This window comes from Pagrus major, chromosome 21 (assembly GCF_040436345.1).
Source record: "Pagrus major chromosome 21, Pma_NU_1.0".
NCBI classification, from domain to species: domain Eukaryota; kingdom Metazoa; phylum Chordata; class Actinopteri; order Spariformes; family Sparidae; genus Pagrus; species Pagrus major.
The window spans coordinates 7,334,702-7,358,200 of NC_133235.1; the positions used below are offsets into that span (position 1 = coordinate 7,334,702).

General features: G+C 39.7%; 2 protein-coding genes across 2 annotated transcripts in view; one reads left to right on the forward strand and one right to left on the reverse strand.

Moving 5' to 3' along the window:
- The window catches only part of astn1 (astrotactin 1), a 413,206-nt gene extending 406,065 nt beyond the window's left edge, over nucleotides 1-7,141 (forward strand). The window contains exon 24 of the mRNA XM_073491141.1: nucleotides 6,827-7,141. Within this exon, the coding sequence (XP_073347242.1) occupies nucleotides 6,827-7,064 (238 nt within the window). The 3' untranslated portion in view covers nucleotides 7,065-7,141. The remainder of the gene's footprint in view (nucleotides 1-6,826) is intronic.
- Nucleotides 7,142-14,713: 7,572 nt separating this feature from the next.
- pappa2 (pappalysin 2) overlaps nucleotides 14,714-23,499 on the reverse strand; it is a 75,223-nt gene continuing 66,437 nt past the window's right edge. Inside the window, exons 26-27 of the mRNA XM_073491615.1 lie at nucleotides 18,434-18,532; nucleotides 14,714-14,842 (exon numbers count right to left, since the gene is read on the reverse strand). Of these exons, the coding sequence (XP_073347716.1) occupies nucleotides 14,714-14,842; nucleotides 18,434-18,532 (228 nt within the window). The remainder of the gene's footprint in view (nucleotides 14,843-18,433; nucleotides 18,533-23,499) is intronic.

Genomic DNA, 23,499 nt, shown 5'->3' on the forward strand with positions numbered 1-23,499 from the left:
TTTATTGGTTTCTGTCATACTGAACAGTGAACAGAAACACATAAATATTTACAAACTCACATTCCAGTAAAATATCCCAATATAAAATAATACAATATGAGTATAAATTGTTATGACTTTACTTAACAGTTAAAAGCACCCTCACTAGCAGATCCACGGTGCTGCATTGTCTGGTTCTAGTCAAATGTGACATACAGTAGTTTTTGGAATTGACTGAGCATTTTTAGTAATTATTAATGACACTTCAATTATTCAGTTTATGAAATCAGAGAATTTCTTTTTTTCAGAAATGGTTTACATAAAGATATTTTTAGTGCAGGTCTGAGTTAATCCAGGGAAGTCTTGACAGGTCTCAGCTCTTGATATGAAGTTAATTTACAGAGGGGTCCACATGTCTGAGACCACATTGAAAATGTAATATTTGTATGAAAATGTGGACATAATCAAAGTTTTAGGATTCAGAAAATGTGAAAGAAAGAAGATATATTTAAGATCCTGCACTATTTCTAGGTCAGCAACAAATTTTAAAAAAGCTACTGGTCTGACCAACTTAACTCTGTTGTACAAAAGGGCAGATTTCCTTGAATTGTAACCCATCCACTGACACTCATCGATTTTGTTTACTCATCAGATGCTTGTTCATCTGCAGTAAGTGTTCGACTTTTATCAATATGGCTTTGCCTCAAGTTTCCAGCAGGTCATTGCTTACTTCTGTAGCATGGTGATAGTGGGAAACATGGCATCCACACTCAGCTACAAGTGTCAGAAGCAAAGAGGGTCTTTCTGAGTGACAAATTATGGCTAGACTCAAGGTTTCTCGGGGGCAGTGCATGGAACTCTAAAACACTTTTCAGACACTGGATCAGTTGCATCAAACACACGACCAGGCAGACTCAAAGTGACCACACCATCAGAAGATCAATACATCAAGCTTAGCTCCCTGAGAGATAGAAAAGTGACTTCAAGTTCTTAAAAGAACATAATGCCATCCAGATTATCTTTTTGTTTTTTGAATAAACATAATAAGAAAACATTTTGAATTATTTTAATGATCAGTTCCTGAAAAGGTGAACGCATCTGCTAAATATTTATTTACAACCTATTTTATTTATTTTTCCTAAAATACTTCCATATGGCAAAAAGTTCAATAGTGGTTCAATATTTAAAAAAGTCAACAGACACCATGATGTGTTTATAGGCAGACGCTGTATGTGTTGTATGTTGTGTTAACTCTCACTACACATTTTAATCAGCCTTTCCGCACAGCCAGAACCTGTGACTTCATGTTGACACACTTTCAGGTTTGGGAGGGTTCGCCACATGTCTGTTTCTGATTAGGTCTCAAAATTTGGACCCATGAATACCCCTAGCATGTGTACATTGTTTAAAGCAATAACCTGCTAATCTAATCTCCTCCTTCTGTTTGTTGTTGTAATACTTGGTATGTGTCTGGCTGACTTGAAGTGAATCCACTTAAACAACTGGAGGAAGTATTTTTAAAGTCATCGTAGATGTGTATAACTCACGTTGTGGGGACATACACAGTGGCATTGTGGGGTTGCGATTTCCTTATGGGGACAAAACTCAAGTGCCCATAACATAAATCATTACATTTTAGAGTGAAGACTTGATTTGAGGTTGGTGTAAACTTAGGTTTAGGGGAAGGGTTAGGGTAAGGCAAGTGGTGGTTATGGTGGGGTTATTAGGGTGTGGGGGAGGGTAAATGTCCAGGAAATGAAAGTAAGTCTATGTAATGTCCCCAGAAGTGATGGAAACACGGCTGTGTAAATGTTTTTATGAGTCCTGAATGCCAGGTCCCAAGGTTTCCCAGCAGAACATCACATTGTACAAAAGATGACTAATATTATTTACTTCACCTGTCGGTGGTTTCAATGTTTTGGCCAAAACATATGACCATCCACGTGCATCTACATGCCTGCTTGCATCTGCACAGTCAAAGCCACACAAAGGTTTGCTGCGAGAGTCTTTTTCCACTGCTATACATGCACAAGGATTTATGGTGACAACCGTTGCTATTTGGCACCTGTGAAACATTCCTCTGCTTTCCTAAAAAATGAAAGCATAACAAACCACATTTTTTTTCTTTATTTAAAGCAAATAAATATTCCAATTTCCTCAAACCACTGAAATCTGTGGCAAAATATTGGGAACATAAAGAGGTTTCAGAAAAATGATATGAATGACAGTATGGCAGCACAGTACCAGTACCAACACAAGCATTACTGTCTGCAGACAGGCTGACATCATTCAATTTATAATTTCTTTTACTGCAGTTTCCAGAGCAGAAAACATAACTGAGCTGTTATGGCTCAGTCCTTATGCCTTTGCAATAGGAATATTGTCCTGCTGAGCATCATGTACATATAAAATTCAAAATACACTCCAATTCCAAAAACAATTCAATAGCATATGCAAAATACTTCCATTAGCCAGGCCACTAAGAAGAGAATTTGCTTCTCATGTATCTCCATATGTAAAATGGTTTGCAAATTACAGACAAAAGCCAAAAATAACAAGAAAATATGTTTTTTGCCTATTTGAAAGGAATTGCGGCCTTTTATTGCATACAGAATGCATCCATTTTCCAGTAATAACATTGACACATACCAGGAAATATGTTGATGTGCTATATGTTTGAAGATAAATCCACAGGCCACACAGTGTCTGTATTATTACAGTGTGTTGTTCAGTGCCAACTTTAAGTTCAAAACACCAGAGGATTGCAGCTTATCAACAAATCAAAATCATAAAAAGATTTGTGGGCCCTCATTGCAAGGGGTGTTTGACAAGGATGAGGATATTAGTTCACCGCAGAGACTGGAACACACAAGTTACAAGTAAAACACATATTTTCTTACTTACTTCTAATGGTTGCTTTTATCCAGGACCAACTGCAAATCAGTCCAGACCGGATCATGTGTCACTTATTATATTATGTAGTGATCTATTTTTCTTGTGTTTGAACATTGCTTGGGTAATTGAAAGTGTCAACATATTTATTAGTGTGTGCTTGTCCAGCATGTGACACACACTGCAGAGACCACAGTCGCCTGTGTGTGTGTGTGTGTGTGTGTGTGTGTGTGTGTGTGTGTGTGTCACAAGATGATAATTGTAAACAGTAGAGCTGATGAAAAGAATTTAAGAGAAGAAGAGACATTCATTCTCCTGCAGTCCAGCTATGAACTCTATAACTTCATTCCTTTAGTTCACCTCTATGACTGATCTTGTTGAACTATTGACTTTTGTTTATTTCGGTGCATTTTGCTGGCATTGTTTCAGACATCTGACATGATTAAAAACTAGTACAACTACAGTTTGTAACTTCTGAAAGACGGTCAAACACATTCTTCCGCTACCAAATGAAAATTTGAGCAATACAATGCACCATTAATCTATATGATACACTCAGTACTTCTGCTGCTACAGTCGTACTCGGTCTGGTGTGACCAATAGCTAATGCTGGCTAATGTTGGCATACTTTAGATCTGTATTGATGTGTAACCGACATTGCCGAGTAAGGGCTCTAGCATATTCCATGCGGCGACTAGCGCGATCTCCTCACAAGTGTACACACACCGTCCGCCGCAATTTATGTACATACTCGTGCTAGCTGAGCCGTCATCTGTGCGGATTTACAGCTGATGCCCCTCACTGTAGTGGGTGCTGTGGACGAATCAACAGCAAGGCAAGGAAAGCCAAATGTGACTGGTGTCAGCCCATGTACCATGTACTGGTTTTTATAAATACAAGCGTTACCTGATTATTTGTGTGTTTTGGAAGGAGGAGGAGGAAAGAAAGAAAATGTTCAACTTTTGAGAGTTTTTGTTGGCCGGTGTGTGTTTTTGCTAAGCCTGCATAAAGACGTCATTTACACTGTTTACATTTTTAGACTGTTTTTCAGCATTTACTGTAAACCTACTCCAATGTTCTTTATGGACATGTATGCTTCTATTCAACCTTTTTTTTAAATATTTCTACCTTTTAAAATATTAAGCTTTTTACAACAGATTATTACAATAGACTTACACACACACACACACACACACACACACACACACACACACACACACACACACACAGCCTTTATCATGTCCTTCTCTTAATCCTCTTCTTCACCTTCTCTCCTTTTCCTCCCCCTCTTTTCATCCTCTTCCTTTTTATTCAAATGTCAAAACATTCATCTCTTCTGTGACATTTATGCTTCTATTACACCTTTTTGGACCTTTTATGCATTTTCAGGTGCTGTTCTGATGCTTTCAATCACATCACATAATCACATCTTCATCAACAGATGGGGCTTCTGTCATGAAAGTGTAGATATCCAAGTTTCCTTTTTTCAGAGCACTTAAAGAACTAAGCCCTCAGGTCCAATCTTTTCAAGGTCAAAATCGGAACTTGGAAACAGCAATTAAGAAAACAATCTCACCACATGATGTAGTTAGCAGCTTTTCCGGAATTAGGTCATATAAACATGATCTTCATCTCCTGATTAAGGTAAAAAAAAAAAAAAAAGGTGAACTCATTGTATTATACATTATGTGTATAGTTGTTTTGACATGGAAGACTTGGCATATGTAGTTGACCTTACACCATCATATATCGTCTTTTACCATCATCAGTCATTGTTGAGATCACCAGTAAAAATCATGACTTCATCAACTTCTTTGCTTTCCCTACAATTGTCTGCCTGTGTTTTCATCCTTCATCTCTCCATTGTTCTTTTTATGTCAGTCAGCATTATCACATCAGCATCAGCAGAATATCACATACTGTACTTGTGAATACTTACACTTGCACATTTTGCATTCTGAACTGAATTAAACCGATGCACGCAGGAGGGAAACCACACAGCTGCAGGCGGACTGTGTGAAGTAATCTGCTGAAACTGGTCTCCATGTGAAAAGGAAATCCAGAGAGTTAGTGCTACGGATAGGTAAAAACACTTAGAGAGAGACAAATGCTCTTTGTTCATTCTCATATGGCCATCAATTTCCTCTAACTGGTGCATATTGAATGTGTAGCCTGGGTGCTCTGATGTGTCATCAGTTCATCAGGATAATGTGCTGTGGTTCTGGTGACTCTGGTACGTCCAGCAGACTTGTGGCTTGGCAGGATGGGGACACTGTGCTGTAGAAGTGCTGGTTTGGCTGAAGAACGAGGAGAAAGTGTGTGTGGAATGAATGAAATCTCCTCCTCTGCCATTTTCTGACTTTAGGCAAACACTTGACAGGGTTTCACTACAAGGGCCAAACAGGCTGCATCAGGCTTAATGGTTATTTATTGCGCTCAGCGTCCCTGCGAAATGTGTTTATGTGAACCCTGTGCATCATGTTACTCATGGAGATGATTTTTCAGCTGGACTGGTTTGGCCAAAGGACAAGTTCAAGCATTTCATAGTCTCTCCTCTGCTTCTTCATGATATTACAGACGTCCATTAGTCTATTTTCCTCCACAGGACCAGCTCTTTACCTGTTACAGCCATTCACCTCTTCATTCATTCACTTTTCCACTGTTTAACTTTAACCCAGGCCTGTGTGCTTTGGGTCAAAGTCGGAATGTGTCAGTAACAGTGCACCTTAACCTGTCAGCTGTTTCAGACAGGAAGCAGTGGTAGATGGGTAAGTTTCAGGTTCTATCATACAGTGATGTCATACTAAAACAACAGCAGAGTCACAGGGTGGTTTAAGGACTGTAGACAGTCAGGGTAACTGAAGGCTGATGTGCTCTACACTGAAATTTCATCTTTATTCAGACGCTTGGCAACAACTCTCCCCACAGTTCATAGCATTTCCTGTTTGCTGACTGATATCACCAAGGTCAAGCAGCCAGCTACATATATTATAAACCTTTACAAATTAACCAGTGTAGAGGATTGGGCAGATCTGGGGGATAAAATGTCTAGTTTGAATAGAAATAAGCACATTTAATTATACCAGTACACTTATGCACCACACTATAAGCACAAGTTGCTGGAATGAGACATTTTCCTGAGGTGTAGCAATATTTTGTTTTCCTCGCCCACTCCCCTTTGGGATTTAGATGACTTCCTATGAGTCAAAGAAGGAGTGGAGGTGCAGTGGCAGTCCAGTGGTGCATTGCAATTTGGTGTCAAGGAAGACTACACTTTACATCACATCTACTGGCTGCTTGGTCGGACCTGGGAATCAATTCCCAAAAACATTTTAAGGCCAGGATGGCCGTAGCCCAAGGACTTACAATATGACTAAGATCATCTTAACCCTGAGATCTTCAGTCAGAGACACTTAATACCAAGTTCAGACTAAACTATATTTCTGTGTGTTACGATTGTTACTTTCTTTCTAAAAGGTAGCATGTCAAAATATAATGGCCGGTGAAATATTTCAAAATCAAGACATCATACATTGGTATATTAGGTGAGAAAAGAGTTGCTGTTATCCAGACAAACTCTATATGACTCTGAAAAGACTCTGAAGTCAATGTGGCTCAGGCAAAGAGCTGGTCAGGGCTTTTAAAGGTAAGGTAGACGGTTAATGCTGGTTCTCTGCAGCAGTTTCTTTTATGACCAACGGTCCTGCCTGTACAGTCTTGAATGAAAGAAAACTGGTGGCTGTCCTCCCTCTGATGCCATACTCCACTTCTCTCTGTCTACTCTCTAATACTGACTAGAATTGGATGGGAACTTTTTTTTGTTGACCCTTGCAATGATGCATATTTTTTAATTTGTATTGTTTTTAACTTAAAACAGGTAATGGATGTTATGAAGGTCTCAAAGCAAATAAAAACACAATTTAATCATTTCTTAATTTCGTCTTTGTTCCAACAGGAAGGCCGGCCTCATCCTGTCCCAGTTAGACGAGCTCTCCCCGTGGTGTAAGGGTCTTCTGCAAGAGCCGAAGATCGGCCTCCGCAGGATGTCCCTCAAGTTCCTGTCCTGCCGTTACACTGACACCAAGGCCTTTGGGCTGAACTGGTCGGACATGGGTCAGGACGTACACAAGGCCTGTGATGAGCAGACACTCACTGTCATGTACAATGACTACGGCGAGCCCAAGGAGCTGTAAAATGATTCAGAGCTTTCAGTTTGGATGTGTACAGAAATATTGAAGATTTGTCAAACCCAACAAGGAAACTAATAAAATGCAGGGTTCTCGTTTGGTATTATAAGCTAAATGCATTTATAGCTTCATAAGCAAATGCTAAACATTATTTACTCTATTTAACTTAACCATATTATTGGTAAAGCTAATCAAAACTGTAATCAGAGCTGACAGTTAGGAGGTGATCTCTGAATCTTGATGATCCTCTGATAAACTTGGGCTTTGTTAATCTAATCCTTTTTGCTCCTCTGAGCTATGCTCAACTCCATTCTTGCGTGACTTACAATGATTAAGTCAAAATTAGCGCAAACTTGACACATTCTGCAGATGCTTCACAGTAAAAGCCTTCCTTGTTTCATGCCTTTAATCAGTTTCCATTGGGTCTTCTTCTTTGCTGTATGACTGCATAATCATGATACATGTTTTGTTTGTCATACATCAAATTCTTATGGGCTGAAGCACCATTGGGAGTCTGAGGAAAGACATAAAAAAAGTTCAGTACTTATTACAGGTTGGCATTTCAGTTGAAGTGTTCTTGGGCAAGACACTGAACCCCGAACTGCTCCTGACAGGCAGGCCAGCACCTTGCATGGTAGCTCACTGCAATCAGTGTGAAGGTGTGTGTCAATGGATGAGTGAGAAGCAAATTGTAGTTAAATGCATATGATGCAGTCATTTACTCTGAAGCAGCTGCAGGCACAGGGTAACTTTTTTACTTAGCCACCAAGGCTTTTTTTGCTTAATTAAAGTTCGGTATGTACTATATCTAAATTTGTTTTGTGTGAAATGTTGAAAGGCAGGAATTGACATAAAAAGCATGAAAAATCAAAATGGATCAGAGATCAGAAGCAGAAGCCTTCCAAAAACTCCAGGCCAGGGTTTCTTCTTCCTGTTTTTATCATTACAAATTCAGAATGGCATGAAAAAAATATGTTACAGGAACTACACATGAGACCATGCATTTTATTTGTTTTTCCTTTGTTGGACCCAACAATCTTCATTTTAGAACTTTGATACATAAAAAGAGCACCTTTTCGTACCCATTGTTGCAAAAATGTGACACCCTAATAGTGTAATCTAGGTGGGAAAGCTTCATATTCTGTCAGATATTAAAAGGGCAGATGTGGGATATAAAGGGCAGCTCCTTTGTGCCTGCATATCTTTAGACATTTTGTTGAGAAATTACAAAAGGCAACTCGTGATGTCAAACAAGTGGCCAAAAACTGATAGTGATTGTGACTTTTTGAGGAGCCCATCTATCCTGCTGCCTGGATACGGGTAGTTGCTTCTTAGACCTGATGCTTTTTTCCTGTAAAGTTTACATGAAAAATGGATCCAGGAGATTCTGGGTCTTGTTCAGTTTGTTGTAGCTTCAGTTTCACTGGTACATTCCAGCCGTTGGTTAATATTTTACAGCTTCTGCTGCTTGTCGTACGCATTTACTATGGATAACTGCAACACACCCAGCAGGTGAACACTTCATGTACTAAAACAATGTGTATCTCCTTAACCCCTAACTGTGATTTGATATTGGCTGCTGTGTTGTGTGGAGTTGCTTTTACATCAAATCTTAGACTCAGACTTAGAATCAAAGACTTAGTTTTAAAATATAACTTCTCTTTTTAACTATTTCGAATGATTTAGCCCAGTACTCACAAACATCATTTATATATATATATGATGAAACAACCCAGTCTCTTCAATCTGTTCACAAATAACACGATTTATTCCTTTTAAATTGTGTGCAGTGCGTACACCAAAGTCCAACTTTATGTGCAGGTGATGCACCAATCCTTCTCATTAACTTCTGTGGAGAGCAGATCTATAGTCATGTCGGTAACAAAATTAAACAGATAAAGGTCACAGTTTGGTTGGGTTTAGGCAACAAAACTATTCATTAGGTTTAGTAAAAGATGACGTTACACATGTGAAAAATGTTATAAAGTTGAATACGTGTCGTCCTTTAACTTACCGACTTAGGTTAAATGCCACACAGGCTCATTAACATCATACTCCTGGGTGAAAGTCCTGTGTTACCCAAACCTCTACCCTAATTGGACCTTCTCGCTCTTTATACGTCACCTGATTTTTTTTATGTGTGGTATTTGGACCTATCTGTTTTCCACAGAACGTAATGGGAAAGATTGGAGAATCACCTGGATACAAATTTGACTATTAACTGCACACAATTTGAAAGTCTACAGCAGGGGTCTCAAACTCAAATTATCTTGGGGCCACTGTTGGTAGTGTGTCATCTCACAGGAGGACCACTACAGCGTTCAAGTACTACATGAAGGTGCAATATTTCAGATTTTTTTTTTATTTCCATTATTGACATAATCACACAAAAAGGCAAACAGCAGTTTGTATACATTTTGAAATGATTTGTTCTTGACAGTTAGTGCAGATCTCGCACTGAACTAACAAATGAAGTAGAATTATATTTAATTTCTTCGACTCATATTTTCTTCAGATTTAACCAAAAAATGCAAACCCAAGTATACATCTGTACACACATTAATATTTCTGAAAGTGCAAATATTTTTCTTTATAAATAATTAACTTATACCTTGAACTAGGCTTGTCACAGTAGTCTATGTTCCCGGTATTCGGGCTTAGCGCCAATTACATTACTGACGAAAGCAGTGCTAGCTGAACACATTATGTTTCCTGTGACGAGTCTACTTCAAAATAAAAGTCAACTCGCATTTTGAAATAGAATTGTGTTTTTATTTCAATTGCATATGAAGGTGTAGTTTATATTAGTGTGAAACAACAAAAAAAGTAATAATAATAATAATTTTGCGGGCCAGATTATATTATATGTTTGACATGAGGTCGCGGGCCAGATGGAGAGGGATGGGGGGGCCGGAAGTGGCCCAGGGGCCAGCAGTTTGAGACCCCTCGTCTAAACTCATGTTATTGGTATGCGGATCACAGTGACTGGGCTGGTTGAAAAGTCAGTGCAGTGCAACATAAGTAAATCTCATGTAGCGACAACAGGAAAAAAGCCAGTATTTTACATAATTATCCATATTTCTGTGAGAAAGGTGAGGTAGCATGTAAGCAGTTGAAGCTAAAGAGATTTTAGAAAGGTAAAATTTGGGAGTTATTTTAGTAGTATAGACATACAAAGCAAGCCTTGTACAAAGCATTATCATAAAGTTTTAGCGCTATAACCTGCTGAATGTAGTATTGATAGTTTGCATTTATAACTGAAGTTGTTATAAAGGAGTTTTACTAAATATCAGGCATCACAGTGGAAGTCCACAAATCGGTTCATCTTCTCAGAATGTTCATTGAACTTGCCAAACCACTGACAGTATTTTCATTATTGTTTTACAGTTTACACATCATCCACAATCTAACCACTGAACACTGTTAAAAGTGATATTTCTGTACTGAAACTGCAATTTAACAGTGTCGTAATGTTTTCAAATACTTCTCTGTATGTTTCAACTTCATGCAATAATGTATACATCTTTGGAAAGATTTCTTTGACATTTCCACTGTGTGTTTATGGTGAGTACATTTTAACTTCCTTCTCCCTCCATTTGTTGATTTTGTATCACTGTGCAGTGGCCATGTTGGACATTGATGTTAAAGAAATGCAGTTAGTTGTTGATTTTTAACAAATCTCATATGTGAATACTAAAATGAACACTTGTAGATTTTTGTATAGGCAGCAAAGTATTTCATACATGCATCACATTATAGCACAGTACAGTGTTTTCTTCTGTATATAAATGTACAACAGGTGATATTTTACAACATGTATGTGTGCTTTAGTAGATACAATACTGTACTGTAATATCTGCTGTGTAGCTTGGTCTAGCAATTGGATTAATAGCAGTTCTGATGTAAAGAGCTGAGGCTCTGACTTTCTCTGAGCTAATGCTATCCACTATCTGAAACCTGATTGGACCACTGTCATGAACTGTAAGTGATTGGTTGATTAAAAGATGACGATATTATATTGTTGTATAAAGATGGTAAAATGAAGTGGAATTGACCATAAAATGACTAAGGTGAAAACACTTCTTGGTCTTTAAGAAAAATGTGAACCAACCATACTCTATCTGCATGATATTATTCTGTCTATACTGTATGTGGCTATCATAAACTTTTTCACTTTAATCTTTGCTACATCAAAGAACAATAAAGAGTATATTGTGAAAAGTGGCTGTATAGATATTATTCAACAGAGCCTGAATGATGTCAGAAGAATCTTTTTGTCTGTTTTTTTCCATTAAATTACTTAATTTGTGCACATAAAAAAATCATACTCTTACTCATACACCACCAGCTCTTCTCAGTTTTAATTCTTTCACTTCAACAGTACCATATCTGACTGCACTTTGACAAGATCAGGTCCACAACCAAACACCCCAACCTAATTGACAGTGAGATGCAGTCAAAATATAAATTTGATATCTAACCTGAAAGACATTATTTTATTATTATTCTTATATGTATAAATATTGAAAAATAAAACAAACGTACAGGCAGAGTGAGAACACCTCCAGTTGTTTGAACCATACTTGGCTAGAAGTGAATTTGGCCTGTCTCAAGTCTACTAGAGTACAGTAGCACTACAGTACAGACAAGAACGCACACTGAGAAAGGCCTTTGCATGACCCTCAACTTACTGTAGCAGAGCTGAGGTTACAGCTTGTTGTTTCTACTCAGTTAGGGAGCTCTTCGACTATTAGTGGCAGGTGTGTCGAACTACTGAACTCCTTCATTCGCACTCACTGATCTCATCTGACTCTGTTTCAGCAATACTGGCCAGTTTTTTGAATTTTGTTTCTTTTTGTTTTAATTATGGTGAAGTGAGCCTTTAGACTTGCTTAGGAGAATCACCTAGTGTGCATGTGTATTCATCGTAGGTCATTCAAGATGTAATTTGTGTGAAGCTTACATATTATAGTAGTACTTGCCCTGTACATATATATCTGTATTAATACCCAAGCTGACAGCTTGCTTATACTGTAAACATTCCTGCTTGTACAATATTACATAGAACAAATGCATTTTCATATCTAAATGACTGAAATTATTACTCTGCTACACAGCATTCACAAAAACATGACCTACTTTTTAATTTGAGGAGGAGAATCAAGTAAAACTAAGTCTGCTACACGGCCAAATCAAATAGAAATACAACCAAATTGATATACAACCAATTTTAATGTCTGCAGTGAAAACATAGCCACAGATTTCAGGTCTCTGACAACAAATACAAGTGGGGATTAGTCTAAGTTCAAAAGGTAAGAGTTTCTGGGAGTGAAGGCTGCCCTGACATTTCGCATATGATACCGACTGACAGCTGTTCATTTGTTCCATCTCTGCAAAAGCCAGCAGAAACAGAGACTTCAAAATTACATGTCAAAATGTCACTATCTGCTGACCGCACCTGAAGACTCACATCACCAAAATAAGGTTTCTGTCTCCCATTTCATCATTTGATTCTATATGTAATTGCATGAGTGTGTATACCGTGGAGTCAGCTGTTATATTTTAAACAATATACAGTAACATATCATTTGTACATGCAGAGAAAACCACAAAAAGACAGTGTTCTGGGAATAGAAATAAATCAATTGAAGAAAGACATTGTAAGGGTCGATATAAAGTTGCTATTTATTTCATATAGAGTATAAAGTACTGTAAAATATCACAAAGAACATGATTACACTTTTATAGATACAACATTTGGATCATTTCAGCTAACGTATACCAGAACATATCTGATATACAAACATGCAAGCAGAAGAAGTTTGAAGTCTGTATTGAGGAAAAGTTATTCTCAGGCTTCCCAAAACTATTCTCTTTTTCTATCTTTTTCTATTTGCTTTGTCTTTTTCATTTATCCACTGCTTTGCTGACTCAAATAAGTGCAACATTGTTTCAGTGGAAATACATTAAGTTTTACAACCATAATTCTGACATTGTAGTGTTCATCTTGTACGGTCAATATCTAATGGTACTGACTGATTCAGATGGAATTATCATAAATATTTGACATACATTGTATGTTCTATGTTTTTGTATAAGCACAACAGAACAAACTTACAGAAAATACACTTTTGGGAAGCCCTGTGCACATGCTGTATGATACAGATATATGTTTTTTATTACTGGATTTGTGATATAAATAGAGTGTTGACTTGTGTGACTAATATGTGATCTAGTAGATATGTTAGGTGATCCAAATATATTAGTCTATACATGTTAGTCTTTACAGATATGTATCCTTTTACATTCCTAACCAGCTACATGTCAGAAAGAAGTTTTCGGTGCGATACACAATGTAACTCAACTTTAGTATTTAGGAGGATTTGTTTTGGTCTGCCAGGAGGACAGTAATGTTTCTATGCAGTGGGACAGACTTAGATTCTATTGGACTAGTCCTCATTTGGTTTTGAATAGCCATCAGACAAGTGAAATGTTGAACGTGCAATTCAACATGAGTGAGAGAAAAATGAACCAGTACAAGTTTTGGATTGAGTTTGAATTAAATAGGTTGGAATGCTAATGTTTCTCTTCTGACTGGGTGCTACAATAAACACAGGTCGTAGCAGCGGCCCTTACTGTAAGGTCTGTGCATGTTTCCAGGCACAGCCACTTCTTTTGGTTTCTTTTTCCAAAAACTAATCAGGTCAAGAAAAGTACTTGAATCCATTTACAATGGTGATTTGATCCAATTATGATGACTTGATCTGTAAAGGAGTGGATGAACTGCTGTATAACCCTATTTGAAACTACAACTCAGTGTTTGCTCAGTTAGACAAAATATATATTTTTGCTCTTTAGCAGTGCAGATAACCCTTGACCTCTTAATAGGAAGAGAAAACAGTATACAATATTTATGTCGGGAGGTCTGGCTGGATTTGTGCAGGAAGTAACCAAAGGAATCACATTTTCAAACCACCAGAACTTACATGTGACGCTTTGTACCTCTGCCAGGCGTAGGCCTGGAGGGGATCATGCATTTGGTTGTGTCTCTGTGTGTATCTGTCCAGAGCTCAACTCTCATACTACTGGACCCCTCAGCCTAATATGTTTTGTTCACCTTTAGGACTGTATGCTCCAGGGCATCTCTTGGTTGCAGCGATTCACATTTTTTGCAAAAACCTGTTTTAACTGCTCTGTTTTACACCCTCACTGACTGCTGACTGACTCCTCACTCCTCTTAACTGGCAAGCGATCAATAACTGCTTCAGTCTGGAATCTTGTTTCCTCTCGGGACAATATACATAATCGTCACGTTACTGTTGATGGATTCTTTTGTTGGCATTTTACATCACTGGTGTTTTGGAACCTGCATACTGTCTCCCCTTCATTACACACTGGACACACAGCTTGCTCTGCACACCCATATGCCCCCAGGAACGCCTGGTGGAGATCTGCACTCTGCTCAGTGCTCTTTTAGTTGACAGTAAAATCGCTTATGATAAAATAAAAATGGCTTTTTTCTTGTATGAAATCTGACTTCAATCACATTGTTCGTGTTACAAATGTTAAAAACTGAATATTTTTTGTTTGTTTGTTGTGGTGTATAGTCTGTGGTTTGACTTAAATACAAGTTCAGCCTCTTTCATCTCTCCATCTTACTGCATTCCTCCTCCGGCTCCATCTCCTTTGCCTTGCAAGTGCTTGGCTTTACTCTTGTTCTCCTCGGCATCCGGATCACGGCAAGTGCACTCGTCTTGGTCGCAGTCCGCCCCAAACTGAATGACCTGACAGCAAACAAGCACAACATTCAGCCCTTGGCTTCCAAAAGCCACTATAGATCTTTCAATCTGTGGCTAGATTCAAACAAAACCACAAGATGTGACTTCTCAGGCCTGTCTGGTGCAGATGTCATTTTTAATGGATGACTAAACCGAGAAAACACACATTCCATTAGGTTGGTTTCCCTGTTTAAGGCAGTCTGAGATGGTCTTTGATGGAATTTGATAAAATCCTGTGCACATATATGGCCTATTCCAGTGTAAGTGGGTGGAACAAAGTCTAGAAAAGAAGGATGAGAAGCAGCAGGGTAAAAGGAAATATTACATCAAGACTTTCAGTAAAAGCAGAGTCACTGAAAAATGCACTAGTTTAGGAGGCTTCCCAATAGGGTTGTTACATTTCAACTGTAGCAAAGAGCACGACTTTGAATGGCAAAAACAGACAATAAAAAATACATTTGCTTGAAGTGACCTAGCAGCTAGTGAACACTTTAGCCCCCACTTCTACGTTGTGTTTGTGCTGAAAGGTAAGTAGCGCTTAGTAACCCGAGCGTGGTCTTAGTGGACTTGTTGTATTTCCTCACAGTTTCAAAGAGGCCTCCAACGGGCCCCCTGAGGCCGATAAAGCGCACAATGTCAAATGGTTCAACGTGGCCTTTGAACGGCGAGAAACCTTGAGGGTCTTCGGGGGAAAGGAGGGAGGAACGCACCGCCGTGGAGGTGAACGGATGAACACATGTTAAGAATCAACAACAAGAGGCTGCCAGCTCTTGTCTAGGAAGCGAGCCATCACCACAGGTTGCAAAATAAACTCTGGTGCCCCGCGAAGCAGTCTGTTGCAAGAAATGTAAACATTCGCTCCTGGAGAGAAGGAGTGAGGGGGAGACGGAGAGAAAGAAACGGAGAGGGAGAAAGGAGAGTGGGAGGCTAGAAAGAAAATAAGGATGACGGCAAGCAAGGCGAGAAGGAGAGTGGGAGGTAGCGTCTTGTCGGCCTTCACTGCTGATTGCTCTCAGTTTTGGAGGGAGACGGGGTTGATGGCAGGGTAATAGTTTCACCGAGGGCTCTCAGTGAGCTGCGCAAGGCCCAGCTTCACTTGAAATGCCAGCAGTCCCATTTAAGATGAATTGGCGCGGCCATTAAATGTTTCCTTAACAGCTTCATCTCGATTCATTGATGCAGGCGCAGAACAAGCCAATCCTCCACCTTTGATGCCTCCTAACAACTTCTGGAAGGAAAGAAAGGGCTTGTTTTTGCCTCATCCACAGAAACAAAAGCCAAGTCTTTTGGCTGTTTCTGGGTGCTTGGATTAGCTGCCTCCCTGCTGTTTACTGCAACATATTCATGAACAGAATTCATGTGACCAGAAAAGGTTTGAAAGTGATGTGTTCAACCCCGCACGCAATCAAAACCAAATGTCAAGTCTAACACTACAAAATCATGTCCTCATTGTCCTCCTTCTGTTCGCTCTTTGCTGCTTTTACTACTTTGGCCCATTGTCGGACTACAACGCAGACTCCAGTTAACAAATCAAAGGAAGATTGTGTGTTTCCATAGATGGTGTGGCAGCTTAGATCTTTTCCTCTGGAGCTTTTTCTTGTTGGCAGATGACTGAATCCCACCTGAATCATCTCTCTTGTATCCCTCCTCCCTTGTCATCGCTGTAACTATCCCCTAAAAAAAACCAATACTGCATGAGCTCCATAAAAAGGAGGCAGCTGGCCCCATCAGACTGATCCAGACATAAATAGATATGAATATCGATTCAAATATTTGATGTTGTTCAGATGCGGGTGGCTTATCCTGCCAGACACTGGAACAATTTGTGAGGTTGCCATGTTAGAATGAGGTGAAAATCAAACTCACCTTATTGTCATTCATGTGTGTTTATGGCCGATAAGTATTGAACTAATTTGCATGAAATACTCCAACTCCCAAGTTTTTTCTTGTGTGCCAGCGGAGAGGTGATGTGATGTGGGTCACGCTGTGTTAAAAACCTGTAACTTCCTACACCTGCACAAGTGGAGCCACATAGAACAGAGAGTTCTGTAAACAAAACCCACCATCCAGCGCTCTCCACTACCCCCCTCTGCTGCATCACTCTGCTGGAGCCGGGGTGGCAGTCAGGATGCTGACTCTCACGGCGGTTTAGTTCACTTCCTCAGAACGACCCCCGCTCGCTGAGCTGCTGTTTTACAGTGGCCGACTAAACCGCAGACCGTCAGACACCTCGCTTCTCCAACCCTCATACCCTTCACCCCCCCCTTCCCCTGTAAAAGAGCAGTTAGTGGCAGTCTGGCAGCTCATTTATTATGATGGCAGCTACAGACCCGCTGAACTCCTTCTCCATTTAGGAAGGAGCTGCCGGTGAGTCATGGTGTGCTGCGGACATGAAGGAGACAGCCGAGGCTCGGCCAACTGTAGGCCATAGGAATTAATAGGCAGGGCCCCCTGAATGAGTGTCATGAATGTGTGGCTGTACAGTAGCCAAATAGGGTATAGTGGGGGCGGTGGGGTGAGCTACTTCCCAAATGTCCACATGGAGGAGAAGTTCTCATGAAAGCACAGAAAAATAGGAAAAAAGATGTGTTTATGTAGAAGCAGTTGAGGGAATGACTGGCCTGGTTTCCACCACTGGCTGCTCATTATTATTCATACCATTCCTCTTAGCCACCCAATATATACAGCAATCATTTAGACCAATTAGTGTAATGTGATGCATTTGCATCTTGTAGCAGGCACGAACAACCTACCACCAGGGAGAGCATGTTAGGATGGATAAACACCAAGATATTCAACATATTTGTCAAACTGATTAGGCCTGCGTTAGATGTTTTTTATCTTTGAAGGCAATTAGATTTTGGGCCCACTCACACTGTAGAGCTGCAATAAAAAAAAGTGATTTTCACCTCCTCTAAGGATGCTTTCAATTAAGTGTTTTTTGGGGGACCACCACCTAAAATAGTACAGTGGCTTTTTTTCTTTCTCGTCAGCTAAAACCTTTAAAGTCTCATTGGGTATATTATGTCCTTACCTACGTTACTATAGTTACTTCTGCATCAGAGCAATGGCTTGATATGAGAGGCGAGAAAGTGTATAGCAGCACAGGGTGGTGAAAACCTGCTTATTTACCATTTGAGTGGAAACGCTGGAGGGCACAAGTCTCCTCTGTTGTTTTAAGTACAGATGAGGGAGACTAAATAGGCGCAGTCGTTAACAGGAGAGAGGGGAAAGTAGCAGGGATCTGTGTTTGTTTGCTTAGTACAAGTCTCCTGCGTAGCGGCACAGCGCTCGTGCCAAAAGAGACGGATTTCTACTACTGTAAACAGGAAGAATCTGGCTTTGAATCCAGCTTCAGCTTCTAAGCTCCATCTTGATTGCAAGATGTGAGCCTGAAGCAAGCTCTACAACACTTTACCACCTTTTAAACAAAGTGGACAGAATTTGTCAGCTATATTATATCTGTTAAAAGAATACTCCACAAATATTTTTATGATTAAAACAAAAACAGATGCTATAAAAGTGATGAAATTAATCTTTCTCTTGCTTCATAAAGGCGGACAGGAGGTGTTGCACTGCAAATGTCTGTTTGTGTACCTTTCTGGTGGAGAGGGTGGAAGGGCAGCAGTCTCCTCCGTCATATTGGCAGTAAGCCCGGTTGTTGATGGTGTCACACCAGCCATCGCCTCCAAAAGGCTAGACACAAGTCATAAACAAGAAACCGTGTTAATGTTTTTCCCCAAAATGATAATTTTCCCTCCCACAGAGAAGAAAAAAAATGACTCAGAATCTTCCCAGAAAACAGATTTTCAGTTAGTGGCAGAAATTGTCATACAATTACATTGTTAGGAACAAATGTCCGTGATACAAATGAAAATAAACACTCACATTAGCCCAATCAGAGCCAATCCAAGTTGTAACCTGAGTCATACCAAAGGGTCAGTTGCATGCTCATTGGCTACTCTGACAAAGCTTATGCAACAGGTAGCCGATGTGTAGCAAGAGGACTTCTGTCCATTACACAAGCTAGAGGCAGGTCTTCAATTCAATGCATAATTAGGCTGCAACTAACAATTTTTTTTATTGTCAATCAATCTGCCGATTGATTTCACAATTAATTGATTGTTTAGTGTATAAAATGTCACAACTTGAGCCCAAAGTGATGTCTTCAAATTGCTCCCTTTCTCCAAGCAACAGTACCAACAGTTATTGACATTTATGCTGTTTTATTTTTTGAGTGAGGGTGACACTTCTGCAGGAAGACAGTCAGTGGGGGGAACTTGGGATCCTAGTGCAATCTTTTATTTAACAATACAATAAGGCAGGTGTTTGGTTTTGACCTGTTTGGGCACCACTACCCTAAATGGTTAAAGAAAAGGTCAGGTTACACATTAGCGTTATCCTCTGGATAAATCAGCCATTTATCCTTCACATTAGCTTTGTAAGACAAGCCTGAAACAGAATTGTTGGAATACAGTGCTGAGGCTTCTTCAGTATTGGCCTCAGTGGACATCACAGAAAGAATGGTCCAGTCTAATAAACCTAATGACATATTCAAAGTCATGATAAATGACCCAAGACCTGCCGCACAAACAGAAATGGCTTCTACTTTTGTGGAGTAGTTGTGAAGAAATGGAGTGAAAATAGTCTCTTTTGGCAGTCCAGGACAATGTGACAAACTGATACAAAGATTCATTTAGTGTCATTAAGTAAGCGAGGTTTACTTTTCATCTCATTAAGCTGATCTTTTATTTAAACTAGGATTGATAGAGTAGACAGATGTCTTTTGACGACTGTTCAGGTATGCTTCACCTTACTTAGAAAACCTATTAATGACAATTCCTCAAACTGTTTTTTTTTTTGTTTTTTTTTGCAATGCTCTGGCCGGTGTGAGAGTCCTTCTGGAGTGGCACGCAAACTTGTGGAATTTAAGTTACACAGGATCTTAAACACGTCATGATGAAAGTCTTCTTAATGTTTTTCGACTAAACCTTGAGGGTTTCCCTGAAGTGCCAACAATATGAAAATAAGTACTGAGTGCCAAAGATACTTTTGGCTTTCTCCGGTGGGCTGATGGAGTCCTTTCAAAGAGTCAGGCTTCTACCTAACCTGCGCAGAGGGAGAGAGCAGCTGCTGAGAAGATTTCTGCAGTTTTCTCTTCACTTCAAAGAGCTCCCTATTTGACGAATCCCCTTGCCTTTCCGAACTAAACTGCCGTGGCATAAATAAATCTATTTAATCGTTCTGGTTCTGAGTAAATACTTTACCAGCATTTGCACCAGATGCCTCACCCAAATCATTCCTAGTATGTAAATCTCTGAATTACCTTTATGGGCTCGGGCAGTCATGCATAATACTTGCTTAGCTTGCTGTCAGTTTTATTTGACTTTTAAAGATTTCAATAGCCGAGCCTTAATGTGGGTTTGAATCTCCGTTTCACATTCATGTCTTTCCTTGCTGAAGACTATTAAAATTAGCAGACCCCACACTTTGCCCACATGAGGTTAATTTTGAGGTCAGGGCTCATGTTGAGGTTAATTATTATTTACATTCCCCTGCAGGCAGCATATACCTTACTCTCAACAGAAATGCACAAACCCATGAAGGGTATTAAACCAGTCAGAGTGGGCTGTGCACCTCAGTCCCCCATGAGTAATTAAAAGGTCAACTGGTGTGGTTATTACCATTATACAGTAACTCCCTTCAAATCAGTGTAAACGAGACATACAAAAGCAGCAGCATCAGCAGCCAACCCCACACCAAGTTAACATAAATACTCTGACTCTTAGCATCGGCTATTTCTAAGGGAGCGTGTGCTGTCATCAGCACCAGCCAAGCTCCTCATCAGAACATTATAAAACACAGATATGAATTCTGGTGAAAACTCTTCTGTCATGCAGCAATATATTTACCTTTTACTTCCTACCAAGTATCTGTATCATTCTTTTAATAGCAGCCATTTCATCATCTCCCCCTCCTTCACCCTGCTCGCCCTGCTTACCCAGAGCTCTCTGAAAACAGTCGGGGGAGTGTGAGGTTTGCCCTTTTCTCTTCTCCATGTGACTCAAAGTGTTTTTCCTTTTGAGAGGAAACACAGTTCCTGGAGTTCAAGGGAGGTCTGTGTTAATGGTGGATGTAGTCTGGATCTGGGGTTTGTAAAACATAGGCCACCATAGTGTGCCAGGCATTATGGGATACAAGCCATAGTAACTGGTGCTCAGAAGAGAAAATACTGCGAACTAGGTTCAAGCAAAGATGTTCTGTGGTCAACGTGTATACATGTGCTATACAGAAAGTATAGATTGTACACAGTTGGTCTGCAAACTTATCCAATCACTTACCTTATTTTTTAACCTTCATTGGCATATTTAAAGTGTATTATAAGTTCATATGTTATAGGCTGTTAGAAGCATGTTAATTGGTAAAACCTGCAAAGTAATGAAACACTCCCCTTCGGAACTTTTCATATTTATGGTTGGATCACTGGACTGAAGGCACAGTGAGAGGACAAGCTCTGCACAGGTTTGGCTGGTTGTTTTGTACAAATAGCCAGCTGGTTGTGGAAACCAACTTATTTAATGGTTTATTTTCCAGTGTTGTTCATTTCTTTGGTAGGACTTTGGATGGAATTTTTTAAGGTACAACACAGCAACACATCGTATTCTTTGCTTTCATTCACCTTTTTCTGGGTCTATATCATTCACAATCACAGGCATGTAAAAAAAGCCTTAGAAATCTGGTTCACTGTATACATGGCCAAGAAGGCAGGGTTCTGTGTTACCTGTGATTCTCTTAATCCTTTAACCTCCTATGAGAAACCCAGGTTTTTGTTACATGTCTTAGAAATCATGTTACTGCCAAGGTCAGTGCTGACTGCCAACTTTTGCGTCTTTTACGTCCATATTACAGTAAAACATGATTTGTCACCAAGACATCTGTAAATCCCCCTTTTCACAGAGGGGTTTTCCAGCCATGGGCCAGCTATACGTCTGTGTCATCCAAATGACTCCAAATAGAGAGCATGCAGCCTACACAATCAGGTGCAGGTGTTGTGTGTTCTATATCTTTCCACCTGTGAAACACAGAGACTTTTATGGTGAACCAATGGCGCTGAGTTTACAGACTGATGGCAAGTTATATGGACTGTTTTGCAGTCAAGTTGATTCTTAAACCTCCTGAAAACACATCAAGGTAAGCTACCATTCTGTTGTATGGAATACAGTCAAGCAGATGTCCCAACTTTCAACATTAGACTCATGACTTCACACAAAAACCACTGCACCACTGAGGTCTTGTAAGCTGTAAAGCAGTCAGACTCTCAGTAGTTACCTCCTGAGTAATTTATTTAAATTCAAATGGAAGACTCAAGGGAAGTGCCAGGGAGCAGCCAGAACACGCTGGAGAGATAATATTCAGTGGATATTCTGCAAACACAGTGTGGCCTGCTGCCACCACAAATTTGATCCAAACAAGTTACTATAAATGGATGGATGGTTATCAAGACAAACTTGCCCAAAGGTGAATCTTTTTGGATAAAATGTGTGCTGTCAAGAAACAGCAGGAAACATGGAAACATCAAAAACTGGCATGCTTCATGTACGCCTCAGGACAGGAAGGCCCTGCAGTGGGTGATAAAAACCGCCCAGAACATAATTGGTACCCATCTACTGAGCATCAGTGACATCTGTGAAATGAGATGTCTGCACAAGGCCCAAAGGATACTAAAAGACAACAGCAACCCCAGCCACAGTCCGTTCACTCTGCTGCCATCTGGCAAACCTACAGAAGTATCCGCTGTCGTACCACCAGACTACAGAGAGGCTTCATTCCTAATGCTGTGAGACTCTTCAATTCATCCCCCACACTCCATTTTATAAAATAGCAAATTTTGGAAAGCTAAGAAAGAATGTCCCAAATGATTTGCTTTGTGGACACACCTGTGGTTTTTACTCAATTTGGACTACTTTCATTCCACTTAATTGTGAGTTTGAAAAAAATGATAGTAATAATAAAAGAAAAAACATAAATTATTCTGCTGTCCAGCAGGTCCGTCTGTTGTCTGAGCTAACAACCTTACTCTACTGGCTGCCCTTAGTCTATAGAGACTCATTTGTTTAAATTGCTTTGGTTGTGTTTATCTTCAATTAAACAACTACAGCATGTGTTTTAGCTAAACTAGAAGAAACAGAGCCGTGCATAGCAAAACATTATTTAGCAGTAGTCTTGAAGTTTTGCAACAGATGCTGACAGATTGTTGAGTTCACTTTGGGTCCACTTTGTCTTCACATTATTGTAACCCTGATCTTTCATCTAAAGCAAACAGCAAATATTCAGCCTGTTTGAGCCAGTGGAGAGCTTTAGGTGTCAGTTGTGCGGCAGAGGTTAGAATCAGAAATATTCTGTTTGTGTATATCCGGCCTCATGCAGAACCTTGTGCAAGAACAACTTTTCTTAATCTTCAAAGTGAAACGTACTTCTTTCACTTGTTACTTGTTTCAGACAGCAAAGCTATTATAGTGTGTTTCATGATGTGATCAAGGGGATTAACACAGCATCCACCAACCAAATGGTTTAAACCGATGGATTCTATCCTCTTTGTCTAAATGCCTCATATTAAGTGATGCATGAGTCAATGCATTTAATTGGCTTGCTGTTACACACTC